The 19159-nt window shown below is 36.7% G+C and overlaps 2 protein-coding genes across 2 annotated transcripts in view; one reads left to right on the top strand and one right to left on the bottom strand.

Annotated features, from left to right (window-relative positions):
* acvr1l (activin A receptor, type 1 like) overlaps positions 1–537 on the top strand; it is a 10037-nt gene extending 9500 nt beyond the window's left edge. Inside the window, exon 8 of the mRNA XM_042500755.1 lies at positions 406–537. Coding sequence (XP_042356689.1) covers positions 406–537 — 132 coding nt within the window. The remainder of the gene's footprint in view (positions 1–405) is intronic.
* On the bottom strand, positions 383–16878 carry d2hgdh (D-2-hydroxyglutarate dehydrogenase). Its single transcript, XM_042500262.1, has 11 exons — positions 16723–16878; positions 15039–15405; positions 14596–14653; positions 14371–14510; positions 14064–14257; positions 13793–13961; positions 13473–13616; positions 13241–13383; positions 12073–12238; positions 11288–11571; positions 383–601 (listed from the first exon to the last, which is right to left on the bottom strand). Exons 2-10 carry the CDS (start codon positions 15364–15366, stop codon positions 11309–11311), a joined length of 1605 nt encoding a protein of 534 aa, XP_042356196.1. The 5' UTR covers positions 15367–15405; positions 16723–16878; the 3' UTR covers positions 383–601; positions 11288–11308.
* Between the last annotated feature and the right edge of the window lie 2281 nt (positions 16879–19159).

Raw genomic sequence — 19159 nt, 5'->3', positions numbered from 1 at the left:
TTGTTTTTGGACGTTTTTGCTAAATTCTATGCTATGGCGTGTCTTTGCACGCTATTTTATGCTGTTTTGAGGTGTTTTCAGCTGTTTTTGGGACATGTCATATTTTGACATTTTTGCCATACTATAGCCTTGCCTTTTCGTTCATTTTTTTCAACATGCCACATTTAGGTGTTTTTGGACGTTTTTGCAACATTCTATGCTATAGCATGGCTTTGGAATGCTATTTTATGCTATTTTGAGGTGTTTTCAGCTGTTTTTGGGACATGTCATATTTTGACATTTTTTGCCTTACAATCTATCCCTTAAAAGCGCTTTGAGTCACATTGATCAGAGTTTCCTGTCACTGTAGGTGAAATGACATTCATTTTATCTACTTACCTTTACTTTTTCTCCCCTCTCTCGCAGACTCTCTCAGCTCTGGTGAAACTGATGAAGGAGTGTTGGTACCAGAACCCTTCCGCGAGGCTAACAGCTCTGCGCATAAAGAAAACCCTGGACAAGATTCACAGCTCTCTGGAGAAGGGAAAGGAGTCGTGAGATGAAGAGGAGCCCTGGAAGTGGCTTCCGGATGTCAGGAATTGGTTAGAGAGGAGCCCAGTGTCTGTGAGAGAAGAAAGGACAATAAGGGGGAAGAACAGAGAACCAGAGGAAAGAGTTGTTCAACTTTCATCCAGCCTCATCCTTCTCTTGCTCTCTTACTTTCCCTGTGGTTGCCTTCCACAAACATCCCTCTCTTTGACTTGAAGCTCACAGACATTTGAACCTGTCCTGTCCTGTCCTGTCCGAATAAGCCAGCCTTTGTTACAGGACACAACCCAGTTGCCAATGTGCTCGCGCTGACCTGAACTGTAGACTGTTACTGAGTGTGAGGAACATGGATGGCATATTGTAGTACTCCATCCCAAAATGCTTTGACGCCCATCTCAGACTGCGCGTGCGCACGCACACACAAACACACACACCCACACCAAACACTAAACACTGAGTGTCTTTTAAAGTTCAATTTCTGATCCCCCGCCAGTGTTTTTGGCACATGGTCAAGGCATTCTGCTCAGAGACAATCAGAAGTGCTTCACTCATTTAGCTTTACTAAAACATGCCAACTATTGCCACAAATACACTACAAACCATACAAATATGTTGACTTACAAAAGGAAAAAGAGCCAGTAGGATCAAAATTGTTTTTAAACTTTTTAAAAAGTAGTCTATTTATTAAATCTCCACTGCTACAACACTACTGAGGATATGTAAGACTGATGGTGCGTGAAACACTGTATACATATATAGACATTTACTCTCCTGGACTTCCTGTACCCATATTGTCATTATTGGAGCTAGTGAGACATGATTTGTCATGAAATAGAGGAAAAAAGTAGGAAATTTTCCCGCTGAGCTTGTTTGTTTTTTTAAGGGGAAAAAAACAGGATAAAATACTGCAGATGGGTCAAAGATGTAATCGGGTTTTCAAGCACCCAAAAATTAAAAGTGAAACACATTTTACCATTTCACCTTTTTTTACAGTACAGTGGAATGTAAAATGTGCAATATTATTATTTTTAAATAGTAATTATTAGACGTTTTTTACATGATTTACATAAAACCACGCCACTAAAATTTCATTCAGTGTAACAACAGCTTAGAACCAAATAAATCATGAGAGGGAAGTTAAAAGCTACATCAATTAGATAACATTTTAAAATACACATTTAGAGAGTCACAATTCAATTCCCCCAAATTATTAATTGTTATTATAATTCTTTGTACTTTGCCAACATAATCAAAAACACTGAGTTTTATCCTGTCTGTTCACAAAAAGTGTTTTTAGAAGGGATTGGATTTCATTTAAAATACCATCAAATTAGTTTGCTGAGTTATTGATTCAGATGTCAATAATTTATGTCAAAATAAGTATATTTTTCATTTTTACATAAATATTATCTGTTACACAGAATGACCATTTTGTTACTCTGAATGACGTTTTTGTCTAAATGTCATAAAAATGTATTACTGTCATTGTTGCATTATTATTAGTATTAGTCTCATCATTAAACATAGAGATTATAATTATCAAAAAAAAAGTCTATTCATATTCCACCATCATGCAGATTGGAACCAAACTTGAGCCCAAACATGGGACGTCATTTCGCTCACAGTAATTTGAGCAAAGACATAATAAAGCAAAATGCTGACAAGGCCACGCCCACATGCACCAAACATTATGAGCCTTCAGATCGTGGTTAATAGAGAGCCCAGGAATGATTCCCTAAAACATTAGCATTTCAGCATCTCTGGTTACTCGTTTCAAAGCCGTTGTGTTTTTTGAATATGCTTTTACTGGATGTGTGGAATAAGGTCTGTAGTTAAGAGAAAGTCTGAAGAGATTGTCACATTTTGTTCTCTGATACAAATACGTCAGTAAATCCCCCACTGTTAACTCTGAAGCTTCTATGTGTCTTAAAAAAAGACGGTTGCTAACAAGCAGCCAAATAAGACTACAAAACGTCATCAGGCCGAACATAGTTACAGCCCGGTGGAGACATTCAGTCATGTGACAGCTGTGTCGTTTTGTTTGTAGCCTTACGTTAGCTTTTTACTTCTGCTGATGGTTTTTAGGCTTAAAAAATCCCAAAAATGGTGTTCATTACTAAAAATTATCTTACTGAAAAAAACGTGTAAGAATCATAAACATTTGTTCACCACAGAGCTTATTTTCAGCAGTGATCCAAAATCCAAAGGAAAATTCCCAGAGGCTTTTTGATGAGGGCGATGGTAGTTTCAGGGTCAGAATAAAGAAAAAATGTCATCCCTTTGGCACTCTATACTGGCCCCCAGAGTACTGAGTTTGTACCAAGTTTGGTGAAACTGTCCAGCAGGTTAACAGGTACCAATTTGTGGCGCCCCCATAATTTTAACCTTTGATTTATCATCTCTGAATACTGAGCGAGGAAATGCAACACAGAAATTGAAAAAGAATAACTCTGACCTACATGTTTTCATTGTGTTTAAAGTTATTTTGGATTCTGCAAAGTTACACAATGACACAAGCCAACTAACCAACGGAGGCAGCGATACCAGAAATGTCTGGAGGTTTAGCTCAGTTTGGTTAGAGGGCTCGCCTGCAGACTATGAGATCGTTAGTCCGAACCTCACCCAGGACAAGTGATTTCAGTTGTCCAAAGCAAAGAGCCTTATTCAAGGTAAAACACAGGCGAAGTGATGCATTGGGTCGGACTGTTTAAACACTTACTCATAAGCCATGAGATTGCAAGTTCAAATTCAAAAGAACGTTGAAAACAAGTATCAGGAGGTTTGGCTCATGGGGTTGCTGGTTCAAGTCTTATCTGGGACAGGTGACATTTGACTTCTATGACATAAATAAAAATATTTGCTGATATATCTGTCTGCTCTGCTGATAAATGTCATCAATGACATACCTTGCAACAAACACACAATTAAAAAACACATAATTGTCTCCTTGTCTCCTGAATTTTCATATACTGAATACTGAACTTTTCCTGCCAAGAACTTAAGAAAACTCCACGGAGCCTTCCTCTGTCTCATGTCTGACAAACATCTCATCCACCTCAGTCTCACAGGAGAGTGAAGTGGATGAGATGTGATTTTGGCTCATTCTGCAACGGGAGATCTGGGACTGCTCTACGCACATCTTCACAGAGACATGGGTAACACCTGACATCCCAGATCAAGCTGGATGGGCTGACCTTGTTGGAGCCATTTGGACACCAGACTGATGCATATTCAAAAAAATTCACTGCAGGAATTGAACAATGCCATCAGAAGCAACATCACTAAACAACTGGATGGAATCTACAAAGCAGCTGGTGATTTTAATCAACTCAACCTTCGACTCCAAAGATGTAGCAGGATCAAGGAAAGATGTATTTTTGTTTTTTAAACTTTGTTTAAAAAAATGACCAATAAATCTACCTTCAACCTTCTTCTAGTTGATTATCGGCCTGACTCACAGATGATACTGACATAAAGGGAACGTCGAAACTAATGTGAGTACCTGGAGATTTAGCTCAGTGGGTTAAGCAGGTAACCAGTATCCCTGAGGTCACTGGTTCAAGTCCCATACAAGACAGCTAAATTTTGAAGACTGAGCTAAACACAAAGCAAGCACAAAGCTAAACAAAACACTGGACACATGAAGTTGGGTTGAAACACAGGAGGGACATTAAAGAGACAAAGTTGGGGCAAAGACAAGAAGTTAGGTTAAGAGTCAGTCAAGTTACATGCAGTTGGGTTGAGAGGCAGGAAGGACAGTCAAGACACAGGAAGTTGAGGTGAGAAACAGAAAGTTGGGTTGAGAAACAGAAAGGTTAGTCAAGTTACAACAAATTAAGTTGAGAGACAGGAAGTTGAGTTGAGAGACAGGAAGTTCAGTGAAAGTAAAAGATGGAGGTAGAGGATGAGAGTACAAGAGGTGAAAATAGGAAAGTAAAGTTGATATATCAATAAAATAAATAGGTGAAGTGGTCCTGAAAAAAGTAATATCAGAAGAGCAGAGAGATCTATCAGCTGACATTTTATTTTATTTATGCAATTAAAATATAATTTGGCTGTATTTTCATACAGTTTAGACACTGACTGTGATATTGAAGAACAAATTAAGGCACGTTAAGTTGATAAAATAATGTTTTGGCTGACAAATCAGGTGAAGTGGTCCAGAAACAGGTAAAACCAGTATCAGCAGATGCGTCTGTCACAATCAAGAAATATCGGCCTTTCTCATATATCAGTCAAGTTTTGACAGACGTCACTGCCGATACTGAAATTTTCGCTTCAGCACCATATGACCCTTGTAACAGCAGAGCAGACAGATATTAGCCGATATTTTATTTTATTTATGCAATTAAATATCATTTGGCTGTAGTTTTATACAGTTTAGACACTGATTGTGATATTGCAAAACAAATTAAAGCAATTTGAAAAAAAATATTGTTTTGGCTAAAAAATTAGGTGATGTGGTCCCTAAACAGGTAAAATATGGCAGATATTTTATTTATAATCTCATCCTCTGCCTCCATCTTCTACTTTCACCAAACTTCCTGTAACTTGAATAACCTTTCTATCTCTCAACCCAACTTCCTGTCTTTCAACTCAACTTCCTGTCTCTCAACTTAACTTGCTGTAACTTGACTAACCTTCCTGTCTCACAACCCAACTGCATGTAGCTTGACTGACTTTTCTGTCTCTTAACCTAATTTCTTGTCTTTGCCCCAACTTCCTGTCTCTTTCATGTCCCTCAAACAAACTTTATGTGTTAAACATTCCTGGTAGCTCTGTGCTTGCTTTGGGTTCAGTTCCGTCTTCAAAATTCACTTGTCCCAGGTAAGACTTGAACCAGCGACCTCAGGGATATTAACCACCTGTTTTACCCACTGAGCTAAACCTCCTGACTGATATATGACTCCGGCCGATATTCAAGGTCTCGGCAGGGAAAATTCAGTATTAAGTATGTGAAAATTCAGGAGATAACAGTTTTAAATGTTCGTGGCAAGGTACGTCATTGATGACTGATATCAGCAAAGCAAAAAGACATATCAGTTGACATTTTACTGTATTTATGCCGTTGAAGTCAAATATCACTTGCCCCAAATTAGACTTGAACCAGCAACCCCAAGTATACCAGCCGCATGATTTACCCGCTGAGCCAAATCTCCTGACACCTAAAAAGTTTTTGACATTCGCTTCAGCTCAGTATTCAAAGCATCTGTCAAAAACTCAACTGATACACAAGCTCGGCCAAAAATCAACTAAGTTCTTCGCAAGGAAAGCGAAAGACAAGGAGAGAATTCAATACAGTTCAATTTTATTTATAAAGCTAATTAACACAAAACAGTTTGCCACAGAGAAATTTAAAGGATACGACATTCCTCTGCCCTTAGACCTTCACATCGTCCAAGGACAAACCTGTAATGGGGGAAAAAAGAGGTCAGTGGGGGGAAACAGTCAAAATAAACAGATGGATTTTATCTCTAATAGTTATCATTTTATCATCAAAGAAACTCATTAAGTCATCACTTCAGAGTGCCAAAGGAAAACAAAGCTCTATGGAGCGGTGGCTCTGAGTCTGCCTTGTTACAGCGTTGAAAAAAAACTTGGGATTGTTTTTATTTTCCTTAAATTAAAGATAAGTGATAGTTTGCTCCAGCATGGCTTGCTAAGTTTTTCCACGGTGCGGAGCAGCGCTTCCAGATCGCTAAGCCTCGCCTCCAACGCAGCAAATAAATTACACTTATTGCAAGTAGCATTATCACTAAAGGAGGCAGAGGAGAAACTAAACATCTGACACTCCAGCAGCAGAGAGCGGCGGAGGAGGGAGAAACCACCGCTAACCAGAGCTAATGTAGCTAACGTGCTAACGGTGCGTGAACGGCTGTGATTAAACAGGAAAAACCGCGAGAGGAGAAGACAGCGGGGTGTGTGTGTGTGTGCGTGCGTGTGTGTGTAAAACGTGAACGAGTTTATCACAGACAAGTAAGTAGCATCCGAAGTAAGGAGCGACTTAGAGGATTAGCTGGAAATCGGCTCGAGAGAGCAGCACAGACACAAATAAGCACCGGAAGTGAGGTAACACGCTTACCGCACTACGTCAGCACGTTCAATGTCTCCATTTGTGTAGTTTTTCATAGTAGTACTAGAATAAACATATATACATAAGTAATAAATAAATCTCTTAAAGGGCTCTGGTTTTTTAACTGTTTTTAAGTATTCATTGCGAGGTACGTCATTGATGGTTTATAAAAAATATGACATAATATCAGCTGACTATTTTAATCTAGTTAAAAAAAAATACATTTTTAGATTATAAAAACGTATTTGGTGAAACCCCTTTTGTAATGTGAATATGTAATATTTTTGTTACTGTCCATGTCCTTTTTAAAAATATATATATATGTTAATTTTAATAACATTTTAATATCTTTATTGTCTCGTGTATTGATAAAATATTTATCATTTATTACCTTATGTGTGGTATGTTGGTGTTTTTTTTTATTTAGTGCTCTTATGTACCTGTGTTGTTGTTAGTCTGACTATTTTGTTAAATAAAGCTATATAACAGAGTTGTTATGCTCAAGCGATAATATTCCAAACCAGGAGTGTGTAAAAGGACACTTTTCTCTGTAAATGTACACATTCTTATAAATCAGTGTTTTTCAGCAGGCGTTCAGTGCACTCCTGCATGATAATCAACAGCAGTGCAGAAAAAAAGTTTGTAGTTGTTTGTCAACAGCAAAGGAAACATTTTATTAGCAACTTTACCTTTGGTATGTCTTTTCCACTTCACTGGGCATCTTAGCGTATTTTCCACACGAAAAACTAGTAACAAAGGAATGAATTAGAAACTAAGTAAAAACTGAACAAAAAAAAAAATCAACCATATGGTTCAAAAGTGACTCTGATAACTGTTTACTCACCATGCAAAGATGGTTTGCAGAAGTCTGTTGCTGTGGAGGTTCGTGCTGTAAACTGTCATGAACCTTTCTCTGTTGAAAACAAGGCTCTGATAGAGGATTTCAGATACAGCTGTCTGAAGATCTGGAGAGTTTTTTGGATAGTGAATGATACAAAGCTGCTTCAATAGAGTTCAAAATCAATATTTAAGATACTGAAAATGGGCATAATATGTCCCGTTTAATCAACGATGTCAGTGACCACCTGCCAGTTTTTATAGTCTATAATAGCAAGTATACGTTTAATAAGCCAGAGAAGCAAACACAATACAGACGAGTGAGATCAGAGGAATCCATCAACGCACTGAAAACTGACTTACTAGCACAGAATTAACAGTGCTTACGAAACATTAAGAATATTCATGTTATGATATAATCCCTGATCCTGGGACATCATAGAAGAAACTCTTGGTAAGTTTTTTGAGAGAAATCCCAACTCAATGTTTCTTAATGCTGTGAATGAGAAAGAGAAACTGGATATTGTCAAAAAATGTAAAAACAAAAAGTCTACTGACTGGAATAATATTGATGTGACATTACTGGACAAAGTTATTGAGGGGTTTTTGAAACTATGAACATACATCTATAATTGATCATTCTAAACTCGTTCATTTCCAAACAAAATGAAGAAAGCTTAAGTTATACCTCTGTACAAAACTGGGAACAAACACCTTTTCACAAACTACAGAGCTGTCTCTTTACTTCCACAATTCTCCAAGATACAAGAAAAACTATTCAGCAAAAGACTGGACGCCTTCTTAGAAAAGCACAAATTACTCACCGAGAGCCAATATGGATTCAGATCAAAGAGATCAACGTCACACGCAAAATTAGAATCAATTGAGGAAATCACAAAAAATATGCAGTTGGGGTGTTTATTGATTTCAAAAAAGCTTTTGACACAATTGACCATGACATATTAATCAGTAAACTTGAGAGGTATGGTATCGGGGGGGCAGTATCAGATTTGGGTTCTGAGACGTGGTGTCCCTCAGGGGTCAGTGTTAGGCCCTAAATTGTTTACTTTTTATATCAATGATATGTACAAAGTATCCAATGTGATGAAGTTAGTACTATTTGCAGATGACAAATATTTCCTGTTCTGGGGTGAATTTTAAACAATTATTGGAGGATGTCACCAAAAACAAGCAAATTAAAAGTATGGTTTGATATAAACAAATTATCACTAAACTTAAACAAAATAAAAGTGATGTCATTTGGTAACTGTAAAATTAAATTGCAAGTACAGATACAGATAGAGGGGGTTGAAATTCAAAGAGTTCATGAAAATAAATTTCTTGGGGTGATAACAGATGATAGTTTTAGCTGGAAATCACACATTAAACACGTTCAAAGTAAACTGTCAAAAAGCATTTCAGTAAAACACAAAGCAAAGCAGGTTCTGGATCAGAAAGCACTTTACATTCTCCTCTGGTCAGTAGTTTCACCGTATTTCAATTACTGTGCAGAGATTTGGGGCAACAACTACAAATGTTCTTTACATTCACTTTCTTAAAAAAAAAAAAAAGCAATATGAATCATTCACAACGTCAGATATCTTGATTCTCTTGAACTCTTTATTATTACAGTCAAAACTATTAAAATTTACGAATATGGTGGGATTTCAAACAGCACAAATAATGTTTAAGGCTGACAAGAACCTACTTCCAGAAAATATTCAATAATTGTTCAGTGTTCAGGATGGTGGTTACAATTTAAGGGGAAAACTTAATTTTAAATGGTATGGTTTTAAGACCACCAGAAAAAGTTTTTGTTTATAAGTCTGTTAAACTATGGAACAGTTTATGTATTGAGCTAAAGCAAATTCCTAACATAAACCAGTTTAAGATTATGTATAAAAACAACATTTTCTCGAGGTGCAGCGATAAAGAGCAGCTTTGATCAGTGGGTGATCACAGGGGATGCAGTTTTGTTTATTCTCTGACTGCTTTATCTTTCTCTTTTTCTGTAAATAATGATGAAAAATTGTTGAAACTTAATTTTAGTATGTGGGTGTATGTATATATTTAATAACGTATAGTTTGGGTTAGAATGATTAAGGAAGCTAGTTAATAAAAATTCCATGACTTATGGGGAAGGGGTGAGATTAAATACGTTTTTACTTCTTCTCGTGCAATATTTTCTTTATTTCCTTTTTACATGTTCAAAATAAATAAAAATCAAATCAAATCATGTCATCTAAAATAGCATGAAAAGTCAAACTATGGTATGTTGTCTAAAATAGCATGAAAAAGTCGTAGTATACTACGTCGTCCAAAATGGCAGAAAAAGGTCATACTAAATAGATATTCCTTTAGATCGCAAAGCTTATAAGACTGGTTCACCCTTTTACGCAATTGCTCTTTTCAGTTGTATGCCTCTTTCTTTTTGGTGTGTGTGTGTGTGTGTGTGTTTATTATTATTATTATTGTTATTTTTGCATGTTTTATCTTATAACCTGCATATTTTATCGCTGCTTCTTTTTATGCCTCCATGTACCTCTTTTATCTCTATGAAGCACTTTGAGCTGCATTTCATGTATGAAAGGTGCTATATAAATAAAATGTCATCCAATATTCATAAAAAGGTCATAATATAGTGTGTCATCCAAAAAGGCATGACAAAGTCACTGTATTGTATGCCGTCCAAAATTGCAAAAAATGTCATATGTATATTGTTTGTTGTCTAAAATATCATGAAGATGTCATCGTATAGTATGTCATCCAAAATGCCATAAAATGCCATACTATGATAAGTAATGTTTTAACGGGACACAAGCCAAAAAAGTGTGGAATCTTTACTTTGGGAGACATTACTGGTTTAATCCCCACATCTCTTTAAAAGATGTTTATCTCCTTTCTTTATTAAGCCTTTAGGTTGTTATGGAAGATGAATGAGGCCTGCCTGTTTACCTTGTATTTGTATGATTGGCGATAAAAAGTCTGAACATCTATTTTGTACTTTTGTGAGCTTGCTGTGATGTTACTTGTGAATATTTACAGCAGCAACTGTAAAAAGCTGAACAAGAGAGACAGATATCAATGCAAGTGGAATATGCATAACCTGCTAGTACCCAGAACAGTAGTACCATTACACATCTAAAAGCTCTTGCAGTCACATTGATTGCAGCCTTTTTTCGCACTGCACGTGTATCACTGCATCACTGTTTCTCCCCTCTGATTCTGGCGGGGTGATACGTTTGGCGGGTGTTGTTCGGAAAAAGAAAATAGGTCTGTGGATTTTCTTGAGTAATCAGGTCATGATTTTTGGAAAGGTACATTGCTGTTACGTTTTTCTCATGTATTTCTTTTGTTGCTTTGAGCACAACTAGCAGAGTGCCACCTAGTGGCATCTCCAACACTGAGCTAATCACATCAAAACAATCCAGATTGTTTACAGCACTGCAGGTGAGATTAAAATATGTATTTTGTTTTGGGGGTAAACTGTCCCTTTAAGATCTAAAACTTCTTGGATATTTCATGGAATAAGGAGTGGATCTGACTTAAGCTACTCTATAAATGCGAGTAGCAGAGGTAGTTGATAATGTTTAGCAGAAACTTGTGATATTACACTTCAATAATATACTAAGTCCAGAGACTGCCACATTACAAAGTTATCAGCTTGTTAAAGTGGATGTCATTCTGATTTGTGCAAACAACAATGAAACTACTGGCAAAAGTTACAGCTTGGCCCAAAATATGTCACAAAGGTACCACAAGAAAGGGCAAGAGCTACCTTAAAAAACTGGTAATAAAGTTGTAGCTAAAATGTAGCACATTTATGAGCTCGAAATACAAGCCACTTACCCCGCAGCAGAGACAGATGAGTCATTTCAGGTTATCTGGTAGAGTCTTGTACGGGTTGAGAATGCCCTTCGGATCCAGCATGGCCTTGATGTTACCCATCAGAGCCACAGCCTGGCTGGGTTTACTGTAGTAGATATAGTTCCTCTTCTTCAGGCCCAGTCCGTGTTCGGCACTGATGCTGCCCTGACAGCTGGCTGTCCACTCGTAGACGAACGGCTCGATGGCAGCGAGAAGAGCAGGGTCTTTTTCAGGAGAGGTTATGTTCAAGTGGAGGTTTCCATCTCCTAAAAAGTACCAGCGGGAGATATGAGGGTACAATTTGCAGAGAATTCAATGTAAACCACATTAACACACCAGGTTCTCAATAACTCTGTATTTTGTAGACAAACGCACACGTTTTTTTTAAATGGAGATGATGCTGTTGTGGGTACAGTAAGGCAAGGCAGCTTTATTTGTTTAGCACAATTCATACATACGTGCTTTACAGAGTAATACAATTTAAAACATAATAAAATATACGGGTTTACAATAAAAGAGAGAAGATATACAAAGTAAAATCAATTATTAAATGATAAAAAAATCACTATTAAAAATAGCAAAACTGAAGACAAGAGGTGCAAAGAAAAAAAGATAATTTGAAATTATTTAAAATCAAGTTAAAATTAAGTAATAATAGTAGTATCAGTAGTGATATAGTAATAAAAGGGCTACCAAGAAATCATATCTCATGCTAGTAAAGCTTAATGTATGCTCTGTGTACGTCCTTATTTACAGACTGGTCTTACCTAAGTGTCCGTACCCCACCACACTCTTGGCTCGGTCCCCCAGGTGCCCCCTCATGTCCGTCACCAGCTGGTAGATTCGCTCCACAGGAAGCGAGATGTCATACTTATAAGTGAAGCCATCGTGACTCAGCGCCTCTGGGACGCGTTCACGCATCGACCACAGAGCCTGAAAAGGAAGAAATTAAACGCACATTTTTAAATCGAACTGAGTGAATTAAAGACGAATCAAGACACCTTTTGACGGTTTTATTTTGTTTCTGTTGTGTTTGAATGAAGTTTTTTTTAGAATGACAAAATTACTTATTATTTAAATGGAGTTTGGTGGGTTTGGCGAGAGATATTTGGGTTTGTCCGTTTAAACAAGAATGATCTTAATCTTAAACAAGAGCTTCATCTCTATAATGCTGTCAGACATTTAGAATAACAATCCGAGTCCATCAGTGGGAAAAACAAGCACCGTTAGTGGATATACATTAACAAGCGGTTATATTTCAGCCTTTTTTTAAAACACAGGACCAATTCCAAAAACTCTCTTTTAGTCACTTGGTCACAAAAACGGGGTATAGAAGGTCCAGGATGAAAAACACCAAAGTTAAGTACAAAACTGATCACTGAAGTCTATGTCAAAGGATTGAAGTATTAGGGATTTTTTAAAATCCCATAAAGAAATTTGAACCAACAACGTGTTAGTCCATCTCTCAACACTTTCAGCTTTCCCTACATCGACAGTGGCACTCAGCCTGAAGCAAATGTGTTCCTACTGAAGATAAAAATCACAGATATCCGTTTATTCATAAAAAGGTCATATTCCCAAAACATCTGGACATTGTAGTTTCAAGCAAACAGGTTAACAGAGTACTTGTTGGGGCTATTTTTAGATAAGGATTTGATGTGTTTTTACAGCAGCAGGATGTACGTGAGATTGACTCAAAATAAATTGCAGCGGCCGTGTTCACCATTATGACGTAACGTGTCACTTGGTGCATCACTGTAGCTCACTGATGTCTTTTTTTCCATAGTTATTGGACAGTCTTTTATCACAAGGCTTCATTCACCGGGAATAACAGGTGAAACACGATATCATGATTTGGCTACACAGAAATAGTCCTTCATCAATTTGCTTTTGGTCTTATCGTTGCAGAATATAAACAACACTGAGACGCGGTACCTTTATTTTGGAGTCTTCAGTTGCTACGGTTCCATCAGTAACCAATGATGATGTCATCGCCTCCTCCAAGAAATTGTGGAGTTTCTCGCCGTCATGTGTTGCGTCAGATCCAGAGGTTTCTATGACAACGTAGAACGGACAATCTGCAAGATAGAGAAAGAGTTTGTCATACATGTGTGTGTTTAAATGCACCATAAACTACATGTGTGCATGTATGAGTGTGTGAGCCTACCAGAGATGGGATTGGGTAGTTTGAGGTGCGTATTCAGCAGCCTCATACATTCACTGTCCAGGAATTCGTAGGCTGACAGGATTTCTCCCAGCATGCCTCTGCAGAGCTTAAATGTCTTCAGCAGCTGCTCAAAGGTCTCACAGCCTAACACAAATGTAAGAAAATAAAATAAATGTCTTTTGACATTTATTAACTGGACTGTGACAAAATTTCCTTAACTTTTTGCACACTTGCTCGGAAACACTTGCGAATAATAGTGCCAAAATGCCACTAAGATGGCTTAAATGGTTGTAATGGTGGAAGCAAAAAGAACATCTTACCCAGCAAAACCACATTAACAGATTTGGGTTTCCGTGGACAGAGGATGGATACTGCAGTGATGACCCCCAGTGTGCCTTCTGACCCGATGAAGAGCTGCTTGAGGTCATATCCTGTATTATCTTTTCGCAGGGTGGCCAAGCAGTCCAGCACTCGCCCATCTGCCAACACCTGTCATGCCACATATACATACGCACATCACAGCAGTGCTTTTTTTGCTTTAGCTTTTCTTATTCAATTGTTGATGAATGTCAACCTCATTTATTTACTCACCACTTCTAGACCGAGCACAGTCCCGTGTAAGGAGCCATATCTCAGTAGCCGGAGTCCACCTGCATTTGTTGCCACGTTTCCCCCAATGTGGCAACTGCCTTTTGCCCCCAGATCGAGTGGCATGATGTAGTCTCTCTCCTCCAGGTAAAGGGACAGGTTCTCCAAGACACAACCTGCCTGACAGGTCAGAATGCCTGACAGATAGAGGAAATCATCTCTAAACATTCAAATATGCTGTACATCCATAACACTTTATCTAAATGCAAGCTGCTCATTTTGTGTGTAAATTCAGTATTTTAAGACTCACCTGAGATGCTATCAAAGGTAAGGATGTTGTTCATGAGGGCAGTGGAGAGGATGACCTCATCATAAACTGGCACACTGCCTCCAACCAGCCCAGTGTTTCCTCCCTGAGGGTTCACCGCCAGATTACGACTGTTACAATACCTACAAGGGGAAATACAACTATTTTAAGCATCTCATAAGCCATTTAATTGTGTTTTTATCCATTTACACACTATTTGTTCCTTACTTGAGAATCTGAGAAACTTCCTCAGTTGTTTGAGGTCTCAGCAGCAGTTCACTGGAACCTGCAGAGGATGTATAAACAGAAGAATAAATAAAAGATGAAAGAAATCAGGAAATTTCTGTAAGAAAATATATACCTTACATTTAATTCTATTTCGAACATGTGGGAAAAAAGTAATGAATGAACATGTAAACATATTCAAACATACAAACATGTCCTAAAAGGAATGGGAAGAAGTGCAAACTTATTTTTATATGTAAATAATACAAAATAGTAACAAAATAAATAATTATACAATAATCCCTGTAAACACCTGGTGACCCCTCCTTCACCCATGTTGCTCATGAAAATCATATCCTTGCAAATCTTTTAAATTGCTTCATGTTCGAACCTTTAAACTACTTCATCTTGGAGTGGAATAAGATAAAATCATTACAATCCATCACCTCTCACTGACTTGAGCCAATCCACATTACTGGACTCCAGCAGGTCTGGATCAGTTAGGGCTCTGGCTGGCAGGATCTTCCTGAAGAAGGCCAAGTCTTCCTGAGTTATCCTGGAGAAAGGCAGCCTGTCTGGGGCTGCAGCAGGGGACGGCTCAGGCCCCTCTGCCCCGGTGTGCAGCTTTCGACAGCATGAGGTGAAGGGAAGAAATGGACTGCGGAGGTTCACAGGTGAAAGTCTGACTTTGGCTGCTGATGAGAAGGTGCAGTGGGGGCTCAGATATCTCAGAGCTGTCTTCAGTCTTAGTGTTCTTTGGAAAATCCCCGCCATGAGGTTTATTTCTCACAGGTGTATAGATGACAAAACAGGCTGCAGAAAAGACATGGGATTAATCATTAAAGTTTTTTCATGATAAAAGTCTTTTAATGTCTTACTTCAGTTGATATAATAATTCTTATTCAGCTAGTATGGAGTTGGAACTTGGAATGATTTAATGAATTAGTGATTCCTTTTTTTATTATCATTGTGTCATGCAAACAATTATGTCCACCCCCCTTGAGCTTACAGGCATCATGAAATCAAACGACCAGAGTCCAGCATACATGTTTCAAGACAACATTAAAAAAGGTGGAAAAAAGGGGGCAAAGTGACAAAAGCATTCGACATAATCCAATTACTGAGTATAACAATGTTCATGAATGAGAGACATTTGATATGCAGCACTGAAAAATTAAAATAAGTGCTCAAACAATCTATCTTATCTTCTTTTTCAGACTTTTGCAAAAATAAAAAAAATAAACAACCACTCTAGCTTTTGGTCATCTGAGCACCAGAATATCTCAGAGCTTATTGAACTTTTTCATTGACTCTCTTAAGTCATTTTAGTTTGTACAGTATAAAATAAAATGGGACTGAAGCAGCTGGGTACATTTAAATTATAACTTCATGTAATTTGTTTGCATTGTAGCAAATGTTTATTATTTAGCCAGCCAGTTTTGTAATGTAATCCCATAACACTTTGCTCTTGTAATGTAGGAAATGAGTCGATAGAAAACATATTCATTAGCTGAAATACTCAAATCTTGGAAATACTTGGAAAACTACAAAGAGAAACCTAATGTCAACAATATGTCAAATGTATATATATATAAAGACATTAGGACATTATTGACAAAATATATACGCCTAAATAAAAAGGCAAATCATGTGATTTATTTCCTACAGGTGTGGACAACAATATATCCTGAATCCAAGTAAATACACTCAGAAAGTAAAAAATATAAGTGTAATAATAATAATAAAAAGCTTATAAAAATGCATGACATACTTATCTGAATGTAGGATTTTAACTTGGCGATATTTCTGAGATTTCTAGATAATATCAGATACATGCCACTAGCCACTTCATCATGCCATGTTTTTGGATACTGTGTTTACATGATTTCTATTAGTCATGTCACATTATGCACTCACTATTAGCAAAGAAAAAGCACACTCGCAGTATGTGCAATTCTTTATCGTGTTAACAAACTACTAACAAACTGGCATTGCTTTTCACCCTTATTTTCGGCAAATAAACGATTACTTCGTGGAGAGCTAACCTGATGAAGCTTTCGCTTTAGCTAGCTTAGCTCGATTAGCACGCCGTTCGACAACATATTAGCGACAATTTCGTTAAATACTCACCTCAAACGTTCAGCTAACAACCCCCATCCTTTCGTCCGTGTGTCTTCTTTAGTGTCATATCTCAGCGCAAACGTGTCACAAAGTCCAAGGACAGAAAAGTTACTTAAGCATGACCACAGAAGGAGTTTACAGCTAGCATGTTATGCGTTCATGACGCTGCTGAGGTTGATTGAGGTGAAAAGTCATGGAGATACGAACGGACCAATCAGAGGTCGTCTTTGAGATTGAACCAATAGCTGTGAGGCTTTCATTGTGACTGCGCAGCCAATGGGAACTGCGGAGACTAAAGTCACTTCCCTTCATATTTACATAAACATCCAGCATGGATGTATTATAGTGAAATCATCCATTGATGAACAGTGAAAATCGATTTCACTATACTACATCCATGCTGAAAATAATGAAGAATTACTCACTTTTTTAATTCATCACGAGGGATAATTTGTGTTGCCTAGACTGGATTCTGGAACTGTTTAATTTAGATTTTTTAAACAGCTCTCTTAACAGTTTGCTTGAAATGGATGTAATTGATTTAGGATTTGAATTATAACATGTTTAAAATAACTCTTAAAAAAAAAAAAAATTAAACATCCAATTTGTTTTAAGCATTATTATTATTATTACTATTATTGTTACTATCATTATTACTATTATTGTTATTATTATTATCATTATTTTTTTTTTTTTTTTTTTTTTTTTTTTTTTTTTTTTTTTTTGAGGCATTATTATTATTACTACTATCTACTACTATTATTATTATTATTATATACAGTTCATAGTTCATATCTGACTTTTTGGGCACCTGCCTTTACCACAACACTAATTCATACACATTTACCCTTACACTTTGAAATGCACAGTTTAAGATTTAGGAGATTTTGGCGTAGACCACCACTAAAAGAGATTTTTTTTTTTTTGGTATACCTGTTTTAAAGGAATACTGAACCTACAAAATGATCATTTGTAAATTAATTAAATGTGTCAAGTGACCTTTAATTTGTAAGGAAAGCAATGTTTTTCTCTCACATTCCTCCACAGAAAATGGTGAACATACTTTTTTCTTTCTTTTTTTTTAATTCACCGGGGATCACATTAAACAACAGCAAAATTATACCAATCATCTGTTTACAAATTCTCACACAACTTGTATAGTACACCACAAGTTTAATTTATCCATTCATGAGTTTAGTACTTTCCAAGCTCATGTATTTTCCCTTAAACCCTACTATTTAAAACTAAACTAAAACTGAAACTGATGTTCAATTTTGCACTTATTCACACACATTTTTATCTTTAAGGGTAAATGTGTGTTTGGAAACGAGCTGAGCAGGCGACTGGCTAAATGTGACTTGGATTATCCTGCATGAGAGAAAAACAAAAAGTTTTCTTCGTGAATATAATGGAGCACAGTACGACTAACTGATGGTCATTTTGTGGGCTTAGTATTCCTTTAAATAAAGAAAAGAGTACCATCAGGATCTAAATGAACTGGCTCATCAGTAGATAGATTTGGGTCTTTTGTCACTTACATATACAATGATCGACACTTTGTGCAACAGCATGTGCCTTTAGGCACCGTGTGTACTGAAAGCTCCCGGAGCCAAATTCCTTATGTGCTCAAACATCTTAAACCAGTAAAGCTCAGCTTAACAAAGATTAAATGAAAGTTACAACTCAAAATGATCTAGAACAAAGATATAAAAAGGCATTTAAATAAATACATTCAAAATGTATGGCAAACTTAAGTATGCAATAAAAACACTTTTATATCATTATTATTATTTTCTTTTTGCCTGCTCCAAGCGCTTGATTGGAAAAGATAAATATTTGTTTCAATGAATTTATACTTATGCTTTATTCAAATTTTGTGTTTATTACTGCCCAACCTTAATTCTAAAAAAGTTGGGATGCTTCGTAAAACAATAATAAAAACAAAATGCAATCATCTGCAAATCTTTTTCAAGCTATATTCAACTGAATACAGAACAATGACTAGATATTTAATGTTCAATATGATAATAAACACTTACTCTGCTTACAACACGCTCAAGATACTTGGGACGGGGCAATATCGCCACAGTGTTACACCACTTTTCTTTTAGACAACACTCAGTAAGGATTTGGAAACAGAACAATAATTGTTGGGGCCAAAATCATATGTGAACACTGTATTAGGTTTTTTATACAAAGAACACATAAAAAGTTGGCATTATAAACGCAGGCTTCTCCAAGTATAAATGCATTTGATCCGTGTTTAAAGCTTTCTTTCCTGTCATTTCACTTATTGCTCCTAACTTTTATGGGTTAAAATGTTAAGATTTCTTTATTAGTACAGTTTTATGAGTTAATATACCAATGTATAAATTTCATGCGAGTAACTGTATTGGAAATATGTTTCATGAAAAACATTTTGACATGTTGAGCATCATTTCTCTCA

Source organism: Plectropomus leopardus, chromosome 14, assembly GCF_008729295.1.
Source record: "Plectropomus leopardus isolate mb chromosome 14, YSFRI_Pleo_2.0, whole genome shotgun sequence".
Classification (NCBI taxonomy): Eukaryota; Metazoa; Chordata; class Actinopteri; order Perciformes; family Serranidae; genus Plectropomus; species Plectropomus leopardus.
This window is presented reverse-complemented; position numbering and strand designations above follow the sequence as displayed.

Bases quoted from the DNA above. Each gene is read 5' to 3' on its own strand.
- d2hgdh (XM_042500262.1), bottom strand. From the start codon at position 15,366: ATGGCGGGGATTTTCCAAAGAACACTAAGACTGAAGACAGCTCTGAGA. The intron at 14,654-15,038 runs GTGATGGATTGT...CATCCTCTGCAG, and splicing joins TTGGCTCAAGTCAGTGAGAG to GTTCCAGTGAACTGCTGCTG. The intron at 14,258-14,370 runs GTGAGTCTTAAA...TCTATCTGTCAG, and splicing joins TACCTTTGATAGCATCTCAG to GCATTCTGACCTGTCAGGCA.